General features: G+C 43.3%; 1 protein-coding gene across 2 annotated transcripts in view; it reads left to right on the top strand.

The window, feature by feature from the left end:
* The first annotated feature begins 896 nt into the window (after positions 1-896).
* c1h1orf35 (chromosome 1 C1orf35 homolog) overlaps positions 897-20948 on the top strand; it is a 102095-nt gene continuing 82043 nt past the window's right edge. Inside the window, exons 1-8 of one of the 2 annotated variants that reach the window (XM_060916529.1) lie at positions 930-1395; positions 7039-7189; positions 10092-10137; positions 10271-10350; positions 10464-10536; positions 10737-10813; positions 11203-11340; positions 14824-15405. In XM_060916529.1, coding sequence (XP_060772512.1) covers positions 1299-1395; positions 7039-7189; positions 10092-10137; positions 10271-10350; positions 10464-10536; positions 10737-10813; positions 11203-11340; positions 14824-15004 — 843 coding nt within the window. In that variant the 5' untranslated portion in view covers positions 930-1298 and the 3' untranslated portion in view covers positions 15005-15405. Of the gene's footprint in view, positions 1396-7038; positions 7190-10091; positions 10138-10270; positions 10351-10463; positions 10537-10736; positions 10814-11202; positions 11341-14823; positions 15406-20948 lie in introns of those variants that run through there. The other variant, XM_060916520.1, reaches the window with a different exon arrangement.

Genomic DNA, 20948 nt, shown 5'->3' on the forward strand with positions numbered 1-20948 from the left:
TACACCTTAGTAAATGCCTAGCTACACCTTAGTAAATGCCTAACTACACCTTAGTAAATGCCTAACTACACCTTAGTAAATGCCTAACTACACCTTAGTATAGCTACACCTTAGTAAATGCCTAGCTACACCTTAGTAAATGCCTAGCTACACCTTAGTAAATGCCTAGCTACACCTTAGTAAATGCCTAACTACACCTTAGTATAGCTACACCTTAGTAAATGCCTAGCTACACCTTAGTAAATGCCTAGCTACACCTTAGTAAATGCCTAACTACACCTTAGTATAGCTACACCTTAGTAAATGCCTAGCTACGCCTTAGTAAATGCCTAACTACACCTTAGTATAGCTACACCTTAGTAAATGCCTAGCTACACCTTAGTAAATGCCTAACTACACCTTAGTATAGCTACACCTTAGTAAATGACTAACTACACCTAAGCAACCACATAGCAACCGCCTAGCTACAGCTTAGTAAATGCCTAACTACACCTTAGTAAATGCCTAGCTACACCTTAGTAAATGCCTAACTACACCTTAGTAAATGCCTAACTACACCTAAGCAACCACATAGCAACCGCCTAGCTACACCTTAGTAAATGCCTAACCACACCTTAGGAACCATCACATTTGCCATATCTAGCAACAATTGTGTTGTTTGAGCAAAAACATCGACACTTCTTCAGGAAATGAACTTGTGTGGTTGTATTTTGTAGTTTTATTTGCAGTAATGTTTATTAGTCCGCCACATTCCATGTGAAAGAGAAAAAGCTGAGTGTCAGTGCTGCAGTTCCCTGCTCGCCCAGCAGAGGGCGGTGGTGCTCTGACTCGGCTCAGCGGTAATTCCAGTCCAGGGTCAGTCCTGAGCATTGTTTTGTTTTGTTTTTTTACAAATTACCAACACATCTGAGGTAAATGCTGATGTTCCAGTTGTTTCCGTGTGTTTATAATGCCGGTTTAAAATTATTTATATTTCCCCGTTCCCATAGCAACGACGTTCTCCCGGTTTTTGACGCTTGGAATTGTGAACGGTTGAAAAGGCGGAAGTGTCGGATTGGGACGCGACCCTGAGTGAACTCCGCCCCACAGCGCCCTCTGGCGGTTACCACGGCAACAGCCGAGGCGGAAGTGAACCTGCTCGATCGATACACGTGAAAATGCAGAAGATCTGAAGAACAAACTCAGAGTCCGAGAGAGAAGAGAGTGAGAGAGAGAGAAGGAGAGAGAGAGGAAGAGAGAAGGGGAGAGAGAGAGAGTGAAGGAGAGAAGGAGAGAGAGAGAAGAGAGTGAGAGTGAAGATGTTCGGCTCTTCGAGGTCAGGAGGAGTGAGAGGGGGACAGGACCAGTTCAACTGGGACGATGTGAAAGTGGACAAACACAGGGAGAACTATCTGGGTAAACACACACACACACACACACACACTCTGAGCTCGCTCACACACACTGAGCTCACCTGTCTCCTTCAGTTCTTGTCTCACTCCATCTGCAGACTCTCCACCCGCGGTGTTTCGGTCAGAGGGGTTGTTTGTGTTGTTGTTTGTGTTGTTGTTGTTTGTGTTGTTGAAGTCCTGCTGCGGCGCTGTTAGTGAAGCTCTGTGAGCTGCGTTTTGCGCGTCACACCCGCGCACAGTTTGCGCAGAGCGAACAGCCCGATGGCGTGGTCTCCTCTCCACAGCGCGGTTCTGATCCGTCACAAACCGCTCGCTCCCTTTCTACAGCAGCAGGAACTGTATGGAGAACCATCTAAATAATTACAACACACATTAAAATACATATCGCTGTTTAACAAAGAAAAACAGAAGTTGGAGTGGTAGATAGATAAAAGTAGTGATGGAGGAACTCTTGCATAGAAGGATGGAGTGATGGGTAGACATGGTTTGGAGTGAAAGATGGACTGAAGGATAGACGGATGATGGAGTGAAGGATAGACGGATGATGGAGTGATGGATAGACGGGTGATGGATAGACGGGTGATGGATAGACGGATGATGGATAGACGGATGATGGAGTGATGGATGGAGTGAAGGATGGATGGAGTGATGGATAGACATGGTTTGGAGTGAAAGATGGACTGAAGGATAGACGGGTGATGGAGTGAAGGATAGACGGATGATGGAGTGAAGGATAGACGGGTGATGGATAGACGGATGATGGAGTGATGGATAGACGGATGATGGAGTGATGGATAGATGGATGGATGGACTGAAGGATAGACAGATGATGGAGTGAAGGATAGACGGGTGATGGATAGACAGATGGATGGAGTGATGGATAGACGGATGGATGGAGTGATGGGTAGACATGGTTTGGAGTGAAAGATGGACTGAAGGATAGACGGATGATGGAGTGAAGGATAGACGGGTGATGGATAGATGGATAGATGGATGATGGAGTGATGGATAGACGGATGATGGAGTGATGGATAGACAGATGGATGGAGTGAAGGATGGATGGAGTGATGGATAGACGGATGGATGGACTGAAGGATAGACAGATGATGGAGTGAAGGATAGACGAGTGAAGGGTAGACAGGTGATGGATAGACGGATGATGGAGTGATGGATAGACGGATGATGGAGTGATGGATAGACGGATGATGGAGTGATGGATAGACAGATGGATGGAGTGATGGATAGACGGATGGTGGAGTGATGGATAGACAGATGGATGGAGTGAAGGATGGATGGAGTGATGGATAGACGGATGGATGGACTGAAGGATAGACGAGTGAAGGATAGACGGGTGATGGATAGACGGATGGATGGACTGAAGGATAGACAGATGATGGAGTGAAGGATAGACGAGTGATGGATAGACAGATGATGGAGTGATGGATAGACGGATGGATGGAGTGAAGGATAGATGGATGGAGTGATGGACAGACAGATGATGGAGTGAAGGATAGATGGATGATGGACTGATGGATAGACGGATGGATGGAGTGAAGGATAGATGGATGGAGTGATGGACAGACAGATGATGGAGTGAAGGATAGATGGATGATGGACTGATGGATAGACGGATGGATGGAGTGAAGGATAGATGGATGGAGTGATGGACAGACAGATGATGGAGTGAAGGACAGACAGATGATGGAGTGATGGATAGACAGATGATGAAGTGAAGGATAGACAGGTGATGGAGTGATGGCTAGACGGATGATGGAGTGATGGATAGACAGTAGGGTGGTCCCAAAATTTTTTTTTAGGATTTTGTTACGACCACCTTACCTTTTTTTACATTGCCTAAAAGAAGTTATTGTGCGAAATGTGGTTAAGCTTGAACAATGTTAAAGGTGCCACAAAGCCATTAAAGTTTTCACTCAAGACACAATATAAAATAATGTGGCTCATTAACTGTTTCATATTAATACAAACAATACAGTAATATAACTTCCTGTGTTCACAGTAACAATAGCTATTACTAGTCTGTGATTTTCTAAACCCTTCGGTATTCTGGTATCTTGTGGAGATAAAAGAACACACTAAGGACTTCCCTAGCAGAAGGAAGCTTTCTCCCAGACAGTTCCTTGGAAGTGCGACCAATTAACCAAACATAATCGTCCTTTCTGGTTTTGTGCTTTGCACCACCGGTGCTACTTGTATTACTGTTGCTCGCCATCTGAAAAACATAGAAAGAAAAACATTCACAACTTCATCAGCATATTACGATCAGTGCTCATTGTTTAAGAACCCCTTAGTGCATGAAAGCTAACCTTCTATCAGTCTATAAACTCTTCCTGCCTCTTCTTTTTCACAGAAGTGGCATATTCCCTCTAGAACTGTGACTTTTTGGGGGTTTGAGATCTTCTCTGCAACAGTCTACGCACCAACTAATGTTAATGGCTTAACCCGATTTGCAACCTCGTGTGGCGTCTCTAAATATTAACCAATTTTTCTGAAATTTTGCTTGTTGCCTTCTTTTAGCCTGTGTAAAAAAATGGTAGGGTGGTCAGAATGTTTTGGTAAAAAAATTTTCCATACATTTCGGGACCACCCTAATAGACAGATGATGGAGTGATGGATAGACAGATGATGGAGTGATGGATAGACATGGTTTGGAGTGAAGGATGGAATGATGGGTAGACAGGTGGATGGAGTGAGGGATAGACATGGTTTGGAGTGAATGATGGAATGATGGGTAGATGGATGGAGTGAAGGATAGACAGATGGTTGGAGTGAAGGATAGACATGGTTTGGAGTGAAGGATGGAATGATGGGTAGACAGATGGTTGGAGTGGAGGATGGATTGAAGGGTAGACAGATGGATGGCGTGATGGGTAGACAGGTGGATGGAGTGAAGGATAGACATGGTTTGGAGTGAAGGATGGAGTGATGGGTAGACAGATGGATGGAGTGAAGGATAGACATGGTTTAGAGTGAAGGATGGAATGATGGGTAGACGGATGGAGTGAAGGATAGACAGATGGTTGGAGTGAAGGATAGACATGGTTTGGAGTGAAGGGTGGAGTGAAGGGCGGAGTGAAGGGCAGACAGATGGTTGGAGTGAAGGTTGGAGTGAAGGGTAGACAGATGGATGGAGTGAAGGATAGACGGATGTTGGAGTGGTGGATAAATGGATGGAGTGAGGGTGGAAGTGATGAATAGATGGATGGAGTGATGGATGGGTGACAGATGTTCCACAACATTAAACCTCTCCATGGATATAAATTACAATATGTTGTTGTTTAATAAATAAGAATTTTATTAATCCTGAGGGAAATTATTGATGGATGGAGTGATGGACAAAGACTGATGGACTGGATGGATGAAATAAAGCTGGATGAAATTAAATCTTCTCTGTGAATTGTTGGTGAATGTCTGTGGTCTAAAAGGAATAAAGCAGTCAGAGATGTGCTGTTATTGGAACACAATCATTCAGGGTGGGAACAGTAACTCTGTTTCATCACACTTCCTCTGAAGGGACAGGAGAGAGAGGGCGAGCGAGAGCTGGAACCACTGAACAGGAGGAGCAGGACTGAGTAGAACCTCAGAAAACCTCCATAAGCCCTGAGTGTGAGCCATGCAGATCTCTCTCTCTCTCTCTCTCTCTCACACACACCCTGTATGATGTGAGCGAGCAGGCGAGATGTGAACTCAGCTGGAGAAGAGAGATAATGTAGTAGATGACGCCGCCCTGCTGTCGTTCCTCCATATTATCCCCGTCTGCTCCAACACTGGATCTGTCCTCCTCGTTTCTCTCAGGAATTTCATTTTCTAATTTATCTTATTCATTTCAGAACTTTTTTTCCATTTTATGTGCAGTTTTTCCTTTTTAATCTACATAGTTGGTAAACAATGTTGATAAAATACAACCCCGATTCCAAAAAAGTTGGGACAAAGTACAAATTGTAAATAAAAACAGAATGCAATAATTTACAAATCTCAAAAACTGATATTGTATTCACAATAGAACATAGAGAACATATCAAATGTCGAAAGTGAGACATTTTGAAATTTCATGCCAAATATTGGCTCATTTGAAATTTCATGACAGCAACACATCTCAAAAAAGTTGGGACAGGGGCAATAAGAGGCTGGAAAAGTTAAAGGTACAAAAAAGGAACAGCTGGAGGACCAAATTGCAACTCATTAGGTCAATTGGCAATAGGTCATTAACATGACTGGGTATAAAAAGAGCGTCTTGGAGTGGCAGCGGCTCTCAGAAGTAAAGATGGGAAGAGGATCACCAATCCCCCTAATTCTGCGCCGACAAATAGTGGAGCAATATCAGAAAGGAGTTCGACAGTGTAAAATTGCAAAGAGTTTGAACATATCATCATCTACAGTGCACAATATCATCAAAAGATTCAGAGAATCTGGAAGAATCTCTGTGCGTAAGGGTCAAGGCCAGAAAACCATACTGGGTGCCCGTGATCTTCGGGCCCTTAGACGGCACTGCATCACATACAGGCATGCTTCTGTATTGGAAATCACAAAATGGGCTCAGGAATATTCCCAGAGAACATTATCTGTGAACACAATTCACCGTGCCATCCGCCGTTGCCAGCTAAAACTCTATAGTTCAAAGAAGAAGCCGTATCTAAACATGATCCAGAAGCGCAGACGTCTTCTCTGGGCCAAGGCTCATTTAAAATGGACTGTGGCAAAGTGGAAAACTGTTCTGTGGTCAGACGAATCAAAATTTGAAGTTCTTTATGGAAATCAGGGACGCCGTGTCATTCGGACTAAAGAGGAGAAGGACGACCCGAGTTGTTATCAGCGCTCAGTTCAGAAGCCTGCATCTCTGATGGTATGGGGTTGCATTAGTGCGTGTGGCATGGGCAGCTTACACATCTGGAAAGACACCATCAATGCTGAAAGGTATATCCAGGTTCTAGAGCAACATATGCTCCCATCCAGACGACGTCTCTTTCAGGGAAGACCTTGCATTTTCCAACATGACAATGCCAAACCACATACTGCATCAATTACAGCATCATGGCTGCGTAGAAGAAGGGTCTGGGTACTGAACTGTCCAGCCTGCAGTCCAGATCTTTCACCCATAGAAAACATTTGGCGCATCATAAAACGCAAGATACGACAAAAAAGACCTAAGGCAGTTGAGCAACTAGAATCCTACATTAGACAAGAATGGGTTAACATTCCTATCCCTAAACTTGAGCAACTTGTCTCCTCAGTCCCCAGACGTTTACAGACTGTTGTAAAGAGAAAAGGGGATGTCTCACAGTGGGAAACATGGCCTTGTCCCAACTTTTTTGAGATGTGTTGTTGTCATGAAATTTAAAATCACCTAATTTTTCTCTTTAAATGATACATTTTCTCAGTTTAAACATTTGATATGTCATCTATGTTCTATTCTGAATAAAATATGGAATTTTGAAACTTCCACATCATTGCATTCCGTTTTTATTTACAATTTGTACTTTGTCCCAACTTTTTTGGAATCGGGGTTGTACAAAGAAATGGGAATTTTTTGTGTGTATATTGTTTTTGTTGTGTTGGTTATATTTATATTTTTTGGGAATTGATGTTCTGTGTTGTTTTTAGCATGTGTTTATATTGTGTGTGTGTGTAGGGAACTCCCTGATGGCTCCAGTGGGACGCTGGCAGAAGGGAAAGGACCTGACATGGTTTAATAAAGATAAACAGAGCTCAGGGACGCAGGACAGACAGCAGGAGCTCCGAGCGGTGAGAGAGGCGGAGCACAACGCCATGATGGTTGCACTGTGAGTTACATCACTGTCTGTCTATCTGTCAATCCACTTCATTCATTCATTCATTCATCCATCCATTAATCCATTTCTCTATCCACCTGCTCATCTGTCAGTCCACTTACAGTGCTGAGCGTAAATGAGTGCACCCCCTTTGAAAAGTAACATTTTAAACAATATCTCAATGAACACAAACAATTTCCAAAATGTTGACGAGACAAAGTTTAATATAACATCTGTTTAACTTATAACGTGAAAGTAAGGTTAATAATATAAACTTAAATTACACATTTTTCAGTTTTACTCAAATTAGGGTGGTGCAAAAATGAGTACACCCCACAACAAAAACTACTACATCTAGCACTTTGTATGGCCTCCATGATTTTTAATGACGGCACCAAGTCTTCTAGGCATGGAATGAACAAGTTGGCGACATTTTGCAACATCAATCTTTTTCCATTCTTCAGCAACGACCTCTTTTAGTGACTGGATGCTGGATGGAGAGTGATGCTCAACTTGTCTCTTCAGAATTCCCCAAAGAAAATAATTTCTTTCCACCACAAAGCTGAAGGCTACAAGAAGATCAGCAAAGCTTTGCTTATCAGTCAGAATACTGTAGCAAAAGTGGTACAAAAATTTAAGAAAGATGGAACTGCAACCCTCTCACAGAGACATCCAGGTTGTTCACGGAAGTTAACACCTCGACAGGAGCGCCTTCTGATGAGAAGGGTTGAATAAAATCAGCATGCAAGTTCACTGCAGTTATCTAAAGAAGTAGAAAGCTAAACTGGGGTGACTATTTCCCGTGACACAATACAGCGTGGGCGGCACGGTGGTGTAGTGGTTAGCGCTGTCGCCTCACAGCAAGAAGGTCCGGGTTCGAGCCCCGTGGCCGGCGAGGGCCTTTCTGTGCGGAGTTTGCATGTTGTCCACGTGGGTTTCCTCCGGGTGCTCCTGGCGACTTGTCCAGGGTGTACCCCGCCTTTTGCCCGTAGTCAGCTTGGATAGGCTCCAGCTTGCCTGCGACCCTGTAGAACAGGATAAAGCGACTAGAGATAATGAGATGAATGAGAGAATACAGCGTACACTGCAGAGGAATGGCATGCATGGATGCCGTCCACGAAAGAAGCCTCTCCTGAAGCCCAGGCACAAAAAAGCCCACCTAGAGTTTGCCAGGGCCCATGCTGACAAAGATGAAGACTACTGGGACTCTATACTCCGGAGTGATGAGAGCAAGATAAATGTTTTTGGAACTGATGGCTTCAAAACTGTATGGCGTCGCAAAGGTGAGGAATGCAAAGAAAACTGCCTGGTGCCTACAGTGAAACATGGTGGTGGCAGTGTCCTTATGTGGGGCTGCATGAGTGCTGCTGGTGTCGGGGAGCTGCATTTCATTGATGGCATCATGAATTCACAGATGTATTGCTCTATCCTGAAAGAGAAGATGCTACCATCACTCCGTGCCCTTGGTCGTCATGCACTTTTCCAACATGACTAAACACACATCTAAGGCCACTGTTGGATTTCTGAAGAAGAACAGGGTGAAAGTGATTCAGTGGCCAAGTATGTCTCCTGATCTGAACCCAATCGAACACCTATGGGGAATTCTGAAGAGACAAGTTGAGCATCACTCTCCATCCAGCATCCGGTCACTAAAAGAGGTCGTTGTTGAAGAATGGAAAAAGATCGATGTTGCAAAATGTCGCCAACTTGTTCATTCCATGCCTAGAAGACTTGGTGCTGTCATTAAAAATCATGGAGGCCATACAAAGTACTAGATGTAGTAGTTTTTGTTGTGGGGTGTACTCATTTTTGCACCACCCTAATTTGAGTAAAACTGAAAAATGTGTAATCTAAGTTTATATTATTAACCTTACTTTCACGTTATAAGTTAAACAGATGTTATATTAAACTTTGTCTTTTCAACATTTTGGAAATTGTTTGTGTTCATTGAGATATTGTTTAAAATGTTACTTTTCAAAGGGGGTGCACTCATTTACGCTCAGCACTGTATCCATCCATACATGCATACATAATCCACTTTTCCACCCATCCATCTGTCAATCTACTTCTCCATCCATCCATCCATCCATCCATCCATCCATCCATCCATCCGTCAACCCACTTCATCCATCCATCTATACATACATGCATACATACATAATCCACTTTTCCATCCATTGATCATCTGTCAACCCACTTCTCCATCTGTCCATCCATCCATCAGTCCACTTCTCTATCCACCTGCCCATCTATGTCCATCCATCCATCCATCCATCCATCCATCCATCCATCAGTCCACTTCTCCATCCATCCATCCGTCCATCCATTCATCCATCCATCCGTCAACCCACTTCATCCATCCATCTATACATACATGCATACACACATAATCCACTTTTCCATCCATTGATCATCTGTGTCAACGCACTTCTCCATCTGTCCATCCATCCATCAGTCCACTTCTCTATCCACCTGCCCATCCATCCATCCATCCATCCATCCATCAGTCCACTTATCCATCCATCCATCCATCCATCAGTCCACTTCTCCATCCGTCCGTCCATCCATCCACTTCTCCGTACATCACCAGGATGGCTGCACTGGGCATTTGTGTGATTTATGCTACTGTTCATACATCCATAAACCATGCTATCTATCACAACATCCATCTGTCCATCCACCACTCCATCATTTCATCCATCTGTAATCATTATACACCTCCTCCATCCATCCACCATGTTCATCTTTACACTCAGAACATCCACCTGGCCATCAGAATTTATTGTTATTTATCTCAGTCCACTCATGTATAAATCTATCCATCAATCCTTTTATCATTTATTCTGTCCTTTTTGTGTCCAGTTTCCATATTTTCATATTTGTAATTAGACTTTTCTTGCTTTTCTCTTTTCAGGGGTCATAAAACTGTGCAGAAGCGTCCAGCCGGTCTAACGAAGGAGGTGTGTGTTTCATCCCCTCGTACACTAACTCATGCATTCAGGATGGAATTTTAAAACCTCCAATGAGCCGTTAGTAACTGTAGCGTGTGGGACAAAGCCAGGGTGTGTTTCATAGTGTTGTGTTTCTGCGCAGGATTTGGTGGACGTGTGTAGAAGGGAGGGAGACGGGGAAGAACGAGACGTGGACCGAGTCTCCGGGTTGGGAAGCTCCAGGTAGAAACCGCTAACGAGGATCCTTCACTTTCATTTTAACTGGAAGAACAAGTTTGACCTTTGACCCCTCAAACTAGTGTGACTCCCCCCTTACTGTGTTTTGTGTATTTCAGTGGTGGAGGTCGGAGGATGATTTTGTCCAAGCAGGAGAAGGAAGCTGTGAAGATGGGTCTCCCGGTGTTTACTGTACGTATGACACACTCGCTGTCGGGGAAACGAAGCAACAGATTTACATGGCATCGCTTTAATGACAGCTTGCTAATGAACACGACTATTTGTGTAATAAGACATCCACGTGCATGGATTGTGTAATTTCTGTAAGGAGAAGTTTATTTAACACCTAGAGGTGTTGAGATCTTTATCGCTTTTTTTTAATCCATTTTCAGCATCATAAGGTGGCCGGAGGTGAAGCCACAGCTGCCAAGAAACCTGAAGACACGTGGATAGAAGAAGAGACTAAAAGGTTCCGCTTTCATCACTGATAAATAAACGAAAGCCCGTGTTTGGGTGTTAGACAGTGGAAATAAATAAATCTGCATGTTATAGCGATGCTGTATTTACTCTGCATACGTAATACCGTAACTGCAGTACAGGATTTCGCCTGCAGAGGGCAGTGATCCATAATTTGAGATGTTAACACAGGGCTTTAATACTGTAGTTTACTTGACCGGAAAACATCCAAAAAAGGTCACACTTTAAAAACAGAAAGTGTTAGCCTATAAACTACACTTGTGTGTGAATGTTTTGGCTCCAGTAATCAGATGAAGGGGTGCTCAAACTTTTGCAAACTGTACAATTTGTTTTGTTTTTCTGTCGAACGTGTTAAACTGAAGTAGTAACCTGTTCACACAGTGACAGAACTGACAGCCACAAGAAAAATAAAAAGGAGAAGAAGAGCAAAAAGGAGAAAAAGAAGAAGAAAGAGAAGAAGCGCTGCAGGAAAGAGTCGTCTTCTGACTCCGAGTCCGACTCGGACTCTGACCGTAAAAGGTAGTACGGCTTGTGAACACTTCACTGCAATAAAAATATAAAGTATACGCTTTAATATAGTCAGCGCTTAACATGACTTTAAAGTGACGCAGGTGGATGTGCGGGTTCAGAAATCATTTAATCCCCTCCCCTTTCTGAATTGTTTGAACTGATGCCCGTCCCCGTAGCTGGTATGCGTCGTCTTGTTTCAATACGTTTTATTTCCTAACGCGGGGCGTCCTAACCACGTGTTAGTCTGTTCACAAACCGCTCGCTCAGCAGCCAGTTCGGAAAAGCCACGTGAGGTCATGCGCGGGTCAGAGGTCACGACCGTGGCGACACAGCAAACATAGCAGATCACCCAGATCGAACGAAGACTCCTAAATCGAGACAAAAAAAAAGATGAATTTAAGGAAGTATCTGACGTTGTCAGAGGTAAAACACGTCAGAAAAGAGAGGGAACAAAGACGGCAGACAAGCCGAGTAAATACTGCTGGCTCTCGAGCGCTTGCGTCTGCGTCGGAGGCCGGTGGTTCCGCCATGTTTGTTGCGACCTCGCTCATCGTAATATAAAGAGGATAAACTTGAGCTGTTTCCATATCCAAGTGTAAACCTTAGCGCGTGGTGTTTTTCCAGCTCTTTCTCCTCCACAAGCATGAGGCAGCGCGCAGTACCGCGTGGGATTTAAGTACCTCGGGGTTATTCGAGCTCCACAGGGTACTGACTGTTCACCTTTTGAATCCATCGACCTGTGACACTTTAATAAAAGTAAGATGAGGGAAAGTACAGAGTGAATATTAATATCTTTAGATGCTTTTTAGAACAACTGCCCTGACTGAATTTCATTCTGACTCTGAAGCTGACTCTGTTTGTGAGTTTCATTCTGACTCTGAAGGTGACTCTGTTTCCAAGTTTGATTCTGACTCTGAAGGTGACTCTGTGAGCTTGATTCTGACTCTGAAGGTGACTCTGTTTCCGAGTTTGATGCTGACTCTGTGAGCTAGATTCTGACTCTGAGGGTGACTCTGTGAGCTTGATTCTGACTCTGAAGGTGACTCTGTTTCCAAGTTTGATGCTGACTCTGTGAGCTAGATTCTGACTCTGAAGGTGACTCTGTTTCCGAGTTTGATGCCGACTCTGTGAGTTTGATTCTGACTCTGAAGGTGACTCTGTGAGCTAGATTCTGACTCTGAAGGTGACTCTGTTTCCGAGTTTGATGCCAACTCTGTGAGTTTGATTCTGACTCTGTAGGTGACTCTGTGAGCTTGATTCTGACTCTGAAGGTGACTCTGTTTCCGAGTTTGATGCTGACTCTGTGAGCTAGATTCTGACTCTGAAGGTGACTCTGTTTCCGAGTTTGATTCTGACTCTGAAGGTGACTCTGTGAGCTAGATTCTGACTCTGAAAGTGACTCTGTTTCCGAGTTTGATGCCGACTCTGTGAGCTTGATTCTGACTTTGAAGGTGACTCTGTTTCCGAGTTTGATTCTGACTCTGAAGGTGACTGTTTCCGAATTTCATTCTGACTCTGAAGGTGACTCTGTGAGCTTGATTCTGACTCTGAAGCTGACTCTGTGAGCTTGATTCTGACTTTGAAGGTGACTGTTTCCGAGTTTGATTCTGACTCTCACTCTGTGTTGACTGGCTTTGTCTGATTTTAATTCTGATTCTGCAGTAGGGGACATCAGAGCACCGTTAGCTGCATAGTCCTGCTCTGACTTTATTCCAGTGTGTGTTGTGACTTTGTGCTTGTGATATCAGACGGGTCTAAGCGAGTCCGAGGCCTTTAGGAAGGACTGGACATAGGTCAGGATTTCATCTACAGTCCCCTCCAAAAGTATTGGAACGGCAAGGTCAATTCCTTTGTGTTTTTTTGTACACTGAAGACATTTGGGTTTCAGATCAAAAGATGAATATGAGACAAAAGTTCAGAATTCCAGCTTTTATTTCATGGTATTTACATCTAGATGTGTTAAACAACTCAGGACGGAGCACCTTTTCTTTGAACCCACCCACATTTCAAGTGAGCAAAAGTATTGGAACAGACATTATTAAATTAACTTAAAGTGAATAACATTTAATATTTGGTGGCATAACCCTTACTTGCAATAACTGCATTGAGCCTGCGACCCATTGACTTCACCAGGCTGTTGCATTCTTCATTTGAAATGCTGTTCCAGGCCTTTACTGCAGCCTCTTTCAGTTGTTGTTTGTTTCTGGGGGTTTCTCCCTTCAGTCTCCTCTTCAGGAGGTAAAATTCATGCTCTATTGGGTTAAGGTGCGGTGATTGACTTAGCCAGTCCAAGACCTTCCACTTTTCCCCCCTGATGAAGTCCTTTGTTGTGTTGGCAGTGTGTTTTGGGTCATTGTCTTGTTGCATGATGAAGCTTCTCCCAATTAGTTTGGATGCATTTTTCTGTAAATTGCCAGGCAAAATGGTTTTGTAAACTTCAGAATTCATTCTGCTGCTACCATCATGAGTTACATCATCAATAAAGACTAGTGAGCCCGTTCCAGAAGCAGCCGTGCAAGCCCAAGCCATGACATTACCTCCACCATGCTTCACAGATGAGCTTGTATGTTTTGGATCATAAGCAGGTCCTTTCTTTCTCCATACTTTGGCCTTTCCATCACTTTGGTAGAGGTTAATCTTGGTCTCATCAGTCCATAAAACTTTGTCCCAAAACTTTTGTGAATGATCTCTGTACTTCTTTGCAAAATCCAATCTAGCCTTCTGATTCTTTTTGCTGATGAGTGGTTTGCATCTTGTGGTATGGCCTCTATATTTCTTCTCTTGAAGTCTTCTTCGAACAGTGGCTTGTGATACCTTCACCCCTGCCCTGTGGAGTTTGGCAGTGATGTCACTGACTGTTGTCTTTGGGTGTTTCTTCACAGCTCTCACAATGTTTCTGTCATCAACTGCTGTTGTTACCCTTGGCCGACCTGTTCGATGTTTGTTGCTCAGTACACCAGTAGTTTCTTTCTTTTTCAGTACATTCCAAATTGTTGTACTAGCTATGCCCAATGTTTGTGCAATAGCTCTGATCGATTTTCCCTCTTCTCTTAGCTTCAAAATGGTTTGCTTTTCTCCCATTGACAGCTCTCTGGTCTTCATGTTTGCTTAGCAGCAAATACAGTTTTCACAGGTGAAGGCCAAAAACAAGAACTATTTAAAGTTTCAGCAATCAATCTAAAAGGCAACACCTGAGCAACTAGAAACATCCATCAGTCACATGTTCCAATACTTTTGCTCACTTGAAAAGCGGGTGGGTTCAAAGAAAAGATGCTCTGTCCTGAGTTGTTTAACACATCTAGATGTAAATACCATGAAGTAAAAGCTGGAATTCTGCACTTTTGTCTCATATTCATCTTTTGATCTGAAACCCAAATGTCTTCAGTGTACAAAAAAAAACAAAGGAATTGACCTTGCCGTTCCAATACTTTTGGAGGGGACTGTTTTTTGTATCTGGGTTCATCATATCAAGTGTGTGTGTGTGTGTTACAGACGTAAGCAGCACTACAAGGACCAGCGACGTGACTCCAGCCCATCACGTGGCACTCAGAGAGAATACGATGCTCATGACAGGCGTTCAGATCGGGGGTCAAAGGCCAGGCATCGAAACCCGTCCCCTTCATCCAGGGACCGCCCACCCCGGCATCGCCATGACACCGAGTCAGACGACTGATGTCCAAGTGAAACAGCGGATCCTCAGATTAATCAGCTTATTAACACACAGAGTATTAGGATCAAGTGTGTGTTCATTACACTGAGAGTGTATCAGGGATTACTACACCTGTAACGTGTGTGTGGTTCATCCATCCATTATCTGTAGCCTTTTATCCTGTAGGGTCACAGGCGGGCTGGAGCCTATCCCAGCTGACTATGGACAAGTCGCCGGGTCATTACAGGGCTGTGAGCTTTATTTTGTATACAATTTATTTTCTGTACCGGAGTGAAATTTTATCTTTTTAATTAAGGAGAACCTTTTGTTTCTTATAAATGTTGTTCTAAGGTTGTTAGTACACACACGGCCACTGGAATGTTTGTGAAAGCCTACATGAATAAACTGCAGTTGGGTTTTTTGGTTTTTGCATAAAACATTGAATTTACAGCTAAAGTGAAGTATGGATAATTTTCATATGATGTTGGAACACGTGACTCTGGAGTGATGGAGGTGTACAGATGTAAATCTTGGCGTTGACCTGCAAACCTCATGGAAGACATGAGCACTTTTTCCAACCTGTAGTGTGTTTAATCATCACACAACACTCGTTATTGTGTGCATCACCCGGCCTGTTAACAAAAGTGAAAGCAAAAGGACACAACAGAAGCCTGATTTTCATTTTTAATTACTTTCATTTCATTACATTGCTTTTCTGTCAAAATGAAAGGCAAGACAAGTTTTGCATAAAAAATTAAAGAGTCACACAATAAGACATTTCAGAAATACGTTCCCCCCACCAGGCGTGTGCTGATGATCGGTTGTACGATACATCACGATATTCAGCGGGCACCGTATCATCCAGGATAAGACTGGACTGTTGATTATTCTCCGAGATGCTGATTCACGTGTCAACCTGTGCATTTCTTTCAGAATACTGTAATAATCGTAATCGTATCAGCACATACCCAGGCCCAACATAAGCAAAATCAGGAGTGTACAGGAAAACGAAAGGAACACTTGAAAATGATAACAGTCCCGGATGGGTACCGAGTCCAGACAAAGATCACCAAGGAACACCGCCGCACCAAAAACCTCTAAAACACAACGCTGTCGCGTGTTTAATATTGCTGTACCCTGTCAGAGTATTTCAGATGATGAAGCCAGGCAGTAATGAGAGAGAGAGACACACACTTCAGGACACAGGAAAGGCAGCATGATGATGATGATGAGGACCAACTGAGACACATTTAAACATCTCCCTTCCTCTAGGGATCCCAAACCTGGAGTCAGTTCTGTTCACGTCAGGTTAGAGCAGCACATGTTAGCCGTGATGTTTTAATTTACTAGCGCACGCGCGCACACACAGGAGCCCGAGATGATGACGATGACAATTTCCTACACAAACGTTACCCAGATAAGTTCTCGAACGCAGAAAATACGCCTGCTGTAGCAGAGTGACTAAAACTAATTTAGAAGATTATTCCAGACACATGGTAAGACTTTTAAAGGAAAAGCTGCTGACCACATTTATAAAAAATAAAAACCCACCCTTCCCTCAATTATACTCCAGGCCAAAGGAAAAGAACACACACACTTTACCGTTAGCTGCTGTGACACACCTGATCCACAAACAAAACACCCACAGGAAAGAAATCTCACCTGAAACAAAGCTGTTCATATGAGGTATCCTGCCTGCAGAAAGGCATGCAATGTGTAAGCAGGAACAGCTCCATCTACAGGCTAGACCCTTTCATTGACTCTGGCACCTTGAGAGTTGGTGGTCGTCTTAGAAAAATGGCCATGCCCACTGAACAAAGGCATCCTGCAATTCTGCCCAAGGAGCATCATGTCTCCAAACTGTTAGTTCGTCATACCCATGAAGAAGTTGGACACAGTGGAAGGAATTTTACTCTCTCCAAACTTAGGCAGAGATACTGGATCCCCTGTGCCAACGCCCTTGCCAGGAAGGTAATCAATGAATGCACAACATGTAGAAAAGCCCATTCCAACGCTGGTCAACAGAAGATGGCAGATCTCCCTGTGGATAGGCTTATCCCCGATCTACCACCCTTTACCCATGTAGGGGTTGATTACTTTGGACCACTGGAAGTAAGACGAGGCCGTAGCATTGTGAAGCGTTATGGAGTGATTTTCACATGTCTCACCAGCCGAGCGATACATCTGGAAGTTGCACAGTCACTCGACACTGACTCTTGCATTCATACGCTTCATTGCCAGAAGGGGGCAAGTCTCAGAGTTGCGATCTGACAATGGAACAAACCTTGTCTCAACTGAGAAGGAGTTGAAAGAAGCATTGAAATCCTGGAACTTGCAACAAATACAGCAAAGTCTGCTCCAAAAGGGAGTAAAATGGACCTTTAATCCTCCCCATGGTGCCCATCATGGAGGGATATGGGAGAGACTTATTCGCATGGTCAAGAGGATACTACAGACTGTGACTGGTCAACAACATCTGGACGATGAAGGCCTTCAGACAGTGATGTGCTAGATTGAGGCCATTCTTAATAGTCGTCCACTCACAACTATGTCGGACGATCCGAATGACTTGGAGCCATTAACACCTAACCACCTTTTGAATCTGAAAGCCCAGCCTGTACTACCTCCAGGGTTGTTCACAAAGGAAGACGCGTATGCAAGGCGCCGCTGGAAGCAAGTGCAGTACATTGCCGATCTATTCTGGAAGCGGTGGACCCAAGAATATCTGCCCCTTTTACAGATGAGGCAAAAGTGGACTCGCGTCAAGCGCAATTTCCAACAAGGAGACATGGTACTTGTAGCAGATGCTACTGCACCACGAGGATCATGGATGTTGGCCAGGGTCACAGAAGCCCTTCCTGATTCCAAAGGCTTGGTCCGCAGTGTGCAACTTCAGACCAAAACAAGTCAGCTCGAAAGACCCGTCAGCAAGATTTGCCTGCTGGTAGATGGCCAGCAAACTAAAGCTGACTAAGCCAACATGGACTTGCGCACGTGCACACACTCGTACAGATGCATGCACTGATTCTTGCACACAGTAGACATTGAATATGGCTCTTGAGAAAAAATAGATTTTTAATTTATTATAGCTTGTATTCCTTCGTAGCTATAAGGGGCGGGCCATGTAAGAGCCATTTTTGATTTGAAGATAAATTGTAATATTGTGCTACAGGAGCACTTGAAATTTTGGTTGAACTTTAGTTTCTTTTAGTTGATCTTACTTTGGTTGGTAATATACTCTTATTTTGATACCTGTGAAGAACTTTGGAGCCAAGATGACCACCAGTCACCTTTGACCTTAAGAGTCAGTTCAGCAGAGCAGAACAATAGAATTGTTTGAAGGACCTGGTGGTCACACAGCTCTTTACAAGCCTTTAGGAAAGCTATTTTGAAAACTACTTTGAAAGTTTAAAGCTAAGAACAAGTTGAAAATATTTTTAGTTTGGTTTGATCTTAAGTTGATACTTTTGATGTACCTTTACTGGATTACTGACTTTCCTTGGAGCCTTTCTGTTAGCATGCTAACTCGGCCTGCTAACCCGGCTTGCCTGCCTTCCATCCATCATCAACCATTCATCCGACAAGGTACATCTTTGTTTATTTGAAAGCTTGTTAAAGGAAGCCACAAGGTCTGCTTGAATCTTGAAATTGGACACAACAAGGAGAGTGAACATCGCTACACAGCTGGATGAGGGCTACAGGCTAGCAGTTTGCCGCCACAACGATGAGGTGAGCAAGAACAGGCACATATTAAACCGGCTCATCCAACGCATGAAATTTTGTGGAGTGTTCGAGTTAGCTCTACGAGGCAAAGACGAAACTGAGGGCTCCAGTCACTGTGGTGTTTTTCTGGGTTTGGTTGACTTCGTGACTCTCTCACTCACACACACAGTCACAGAATCCGTTCACTTTTGATGTTTTCAATGTGCATTTTTATATTTGCCACACTTTGCTCTGAGAGTTAGCACTTTGGTAATATCCTTGGTGAATACCAGTAATTGCAAGATCTAAAGATCCACTCATCTATTTATTCAACTGCTATTGTTATGTTAGCCAACTATTTACAATGTTTTGTTACAGTAAGTGCACTTTCCTGTTGTCCTTAAGTTGCACAGTCTGTAAAATTCTTGCTGGTCATGGAGTTTGAAGTACAAAATCTATTTACAGAACATTCTGTAGAACAGTACTTTCAAGATTGGCAAATAAATATGTATTTATTTTTTAAAAATATGGTTTCCTTTCTTATTTAGTTGTTGGACATATCTTTTATAAAGATATCATTCACGTCATACAATATTGAAATAATGTGAATAGGGCGTAATTGGAATTGGTCATCGTGGAGCCAAACTATTCTTCGATTGTGAATGTTGTCTGCAACTTTACGCCACAGCCTATAACTTAGGTAGCGACAGGGAAAAGATTTCTGTAATGTGCTGCCATCTAGTGGACAGAAGTGGCATGGAACTGTGATATGCAGAGAGAAAACAGTCAATAATGTCTGGCTACCTATAATGTACCTGTTGAATGAGTCACCTTATGACATTATTGGATAATTTGCCCCTCCTGAGAAAATTTTCAGGACCCGCCACTACTGGTGTGGCTGCTACTGGTACTGCAGCTAAGAATGCAGTCAAAACGTTCCAGGCTAGTCACATTCAAGATCGTGAATGCTAGCGGAGCCACGAGGTAAACTTGGAACGTTCACAGAATAAACAAACTAAACTATAAATCTGATTGGTTACCTGCACAAGGGTCATCAAAATAAAACAATGAGGGTTGGGAACACGTGGAGTCCGCCTAAACAGAATAAATGTCCTATTACAAATCGCACTTATCAAGACAACCGTGGTTCAAGGTCAAATGAAAATGCAAAATGAAATAAAAACAACAATACAGTGTAAAACATCGCACACATGCGATTTATAGGTGACCTAAAACATAATACTTTATCAGGGAATTGTTTGACGAAAACAATTCAGTGTAAATATGACTTTTAATAACTTTTCTCTAGAACCCACATTATCCCAACCTACCTGCAGCAGGGTAAAGCTCTTCCCGCTGCAAAACACCCACAATACAAAACTGTACAGAAAGGCTACAAAATAAGTCTTGACCCATTTATGCAGGATTTAATGCAAAATACAAATAACTATTTATTAACTCGTTATATAAAAGTGCAGAGTTGTTCAGCTCTTTCATACAAGTCATTAGCTGTAGAATCGCTAAACTGTATCATGTACTTCATCTTTCCTATTGAGGTATTTCACCCACGTGACCAAGTCATGTGATGCTGCCATTTTGGACGGCACGGCTCGAATCAGTTTGAATGCGAGGAAGGCGACAAACGAAAAACATAAAAGAAAAAGGAGCGAGATGCAGAAAACACCTTCACTATCCAGCAACGTAGGGCATTTACAGGGCGAGCAGAGGGAGAGGTATTTGCAAAAATTGAGGTTAGCAGGCTTAGAGAACGACGTTTACCTGCTTCTGTAGCCGGAAGCGGCCTGCTGCCCGACTACCCTCTGCGTTGTGTTCCGGTGCCACCAATGATGAAGGGACGCTGACACCGTTAATTTCCAACCGACTGTCTTTTATTTTCTTCAAATGAATAGAAAACAGCACAAAATGGGAAGAGGCACTTCGTTCACGCTGTCCCACATGCCTCTCCCAGCAAAGTTGAACGAGTCTGGCGGGAGGACGCAAGCTGCGCAAAACACCATTCGCGTACACCACAAGAGGGCGCTATTACCCCCAAAAATACAACATAACTCACAATACAACTCCCAATACCAGCGAATTCAAAACTACATACAGAAAAAGGATTTTGGTGAAACAAACACCAACACAAAAGAAGTTGTCACATATGACTGAAAATGAGAAAATAAAAATGTAAGTGCAGGTTTTTCTTCTCACTGTTACATTCACCCCTCTTTGATTTCACCAAAATCCTGAATAGATAGAGGGTGGG

The sequence above is a fragment of the Neoarius graeffei genome, chromosome 1, assembly GCF_027579695.1.
Source record: "Neoarius graeffei isolate fNeoGra1 chromosome 1, fNeoGra1.pri, whole genome shotgun sequence".
Lineage (NCBI taxonomy): Eukaryota > Metazoa > Chordata > Actinopteri > Siluriformes > Ariidae > Neoarius > Neoarius graeffei.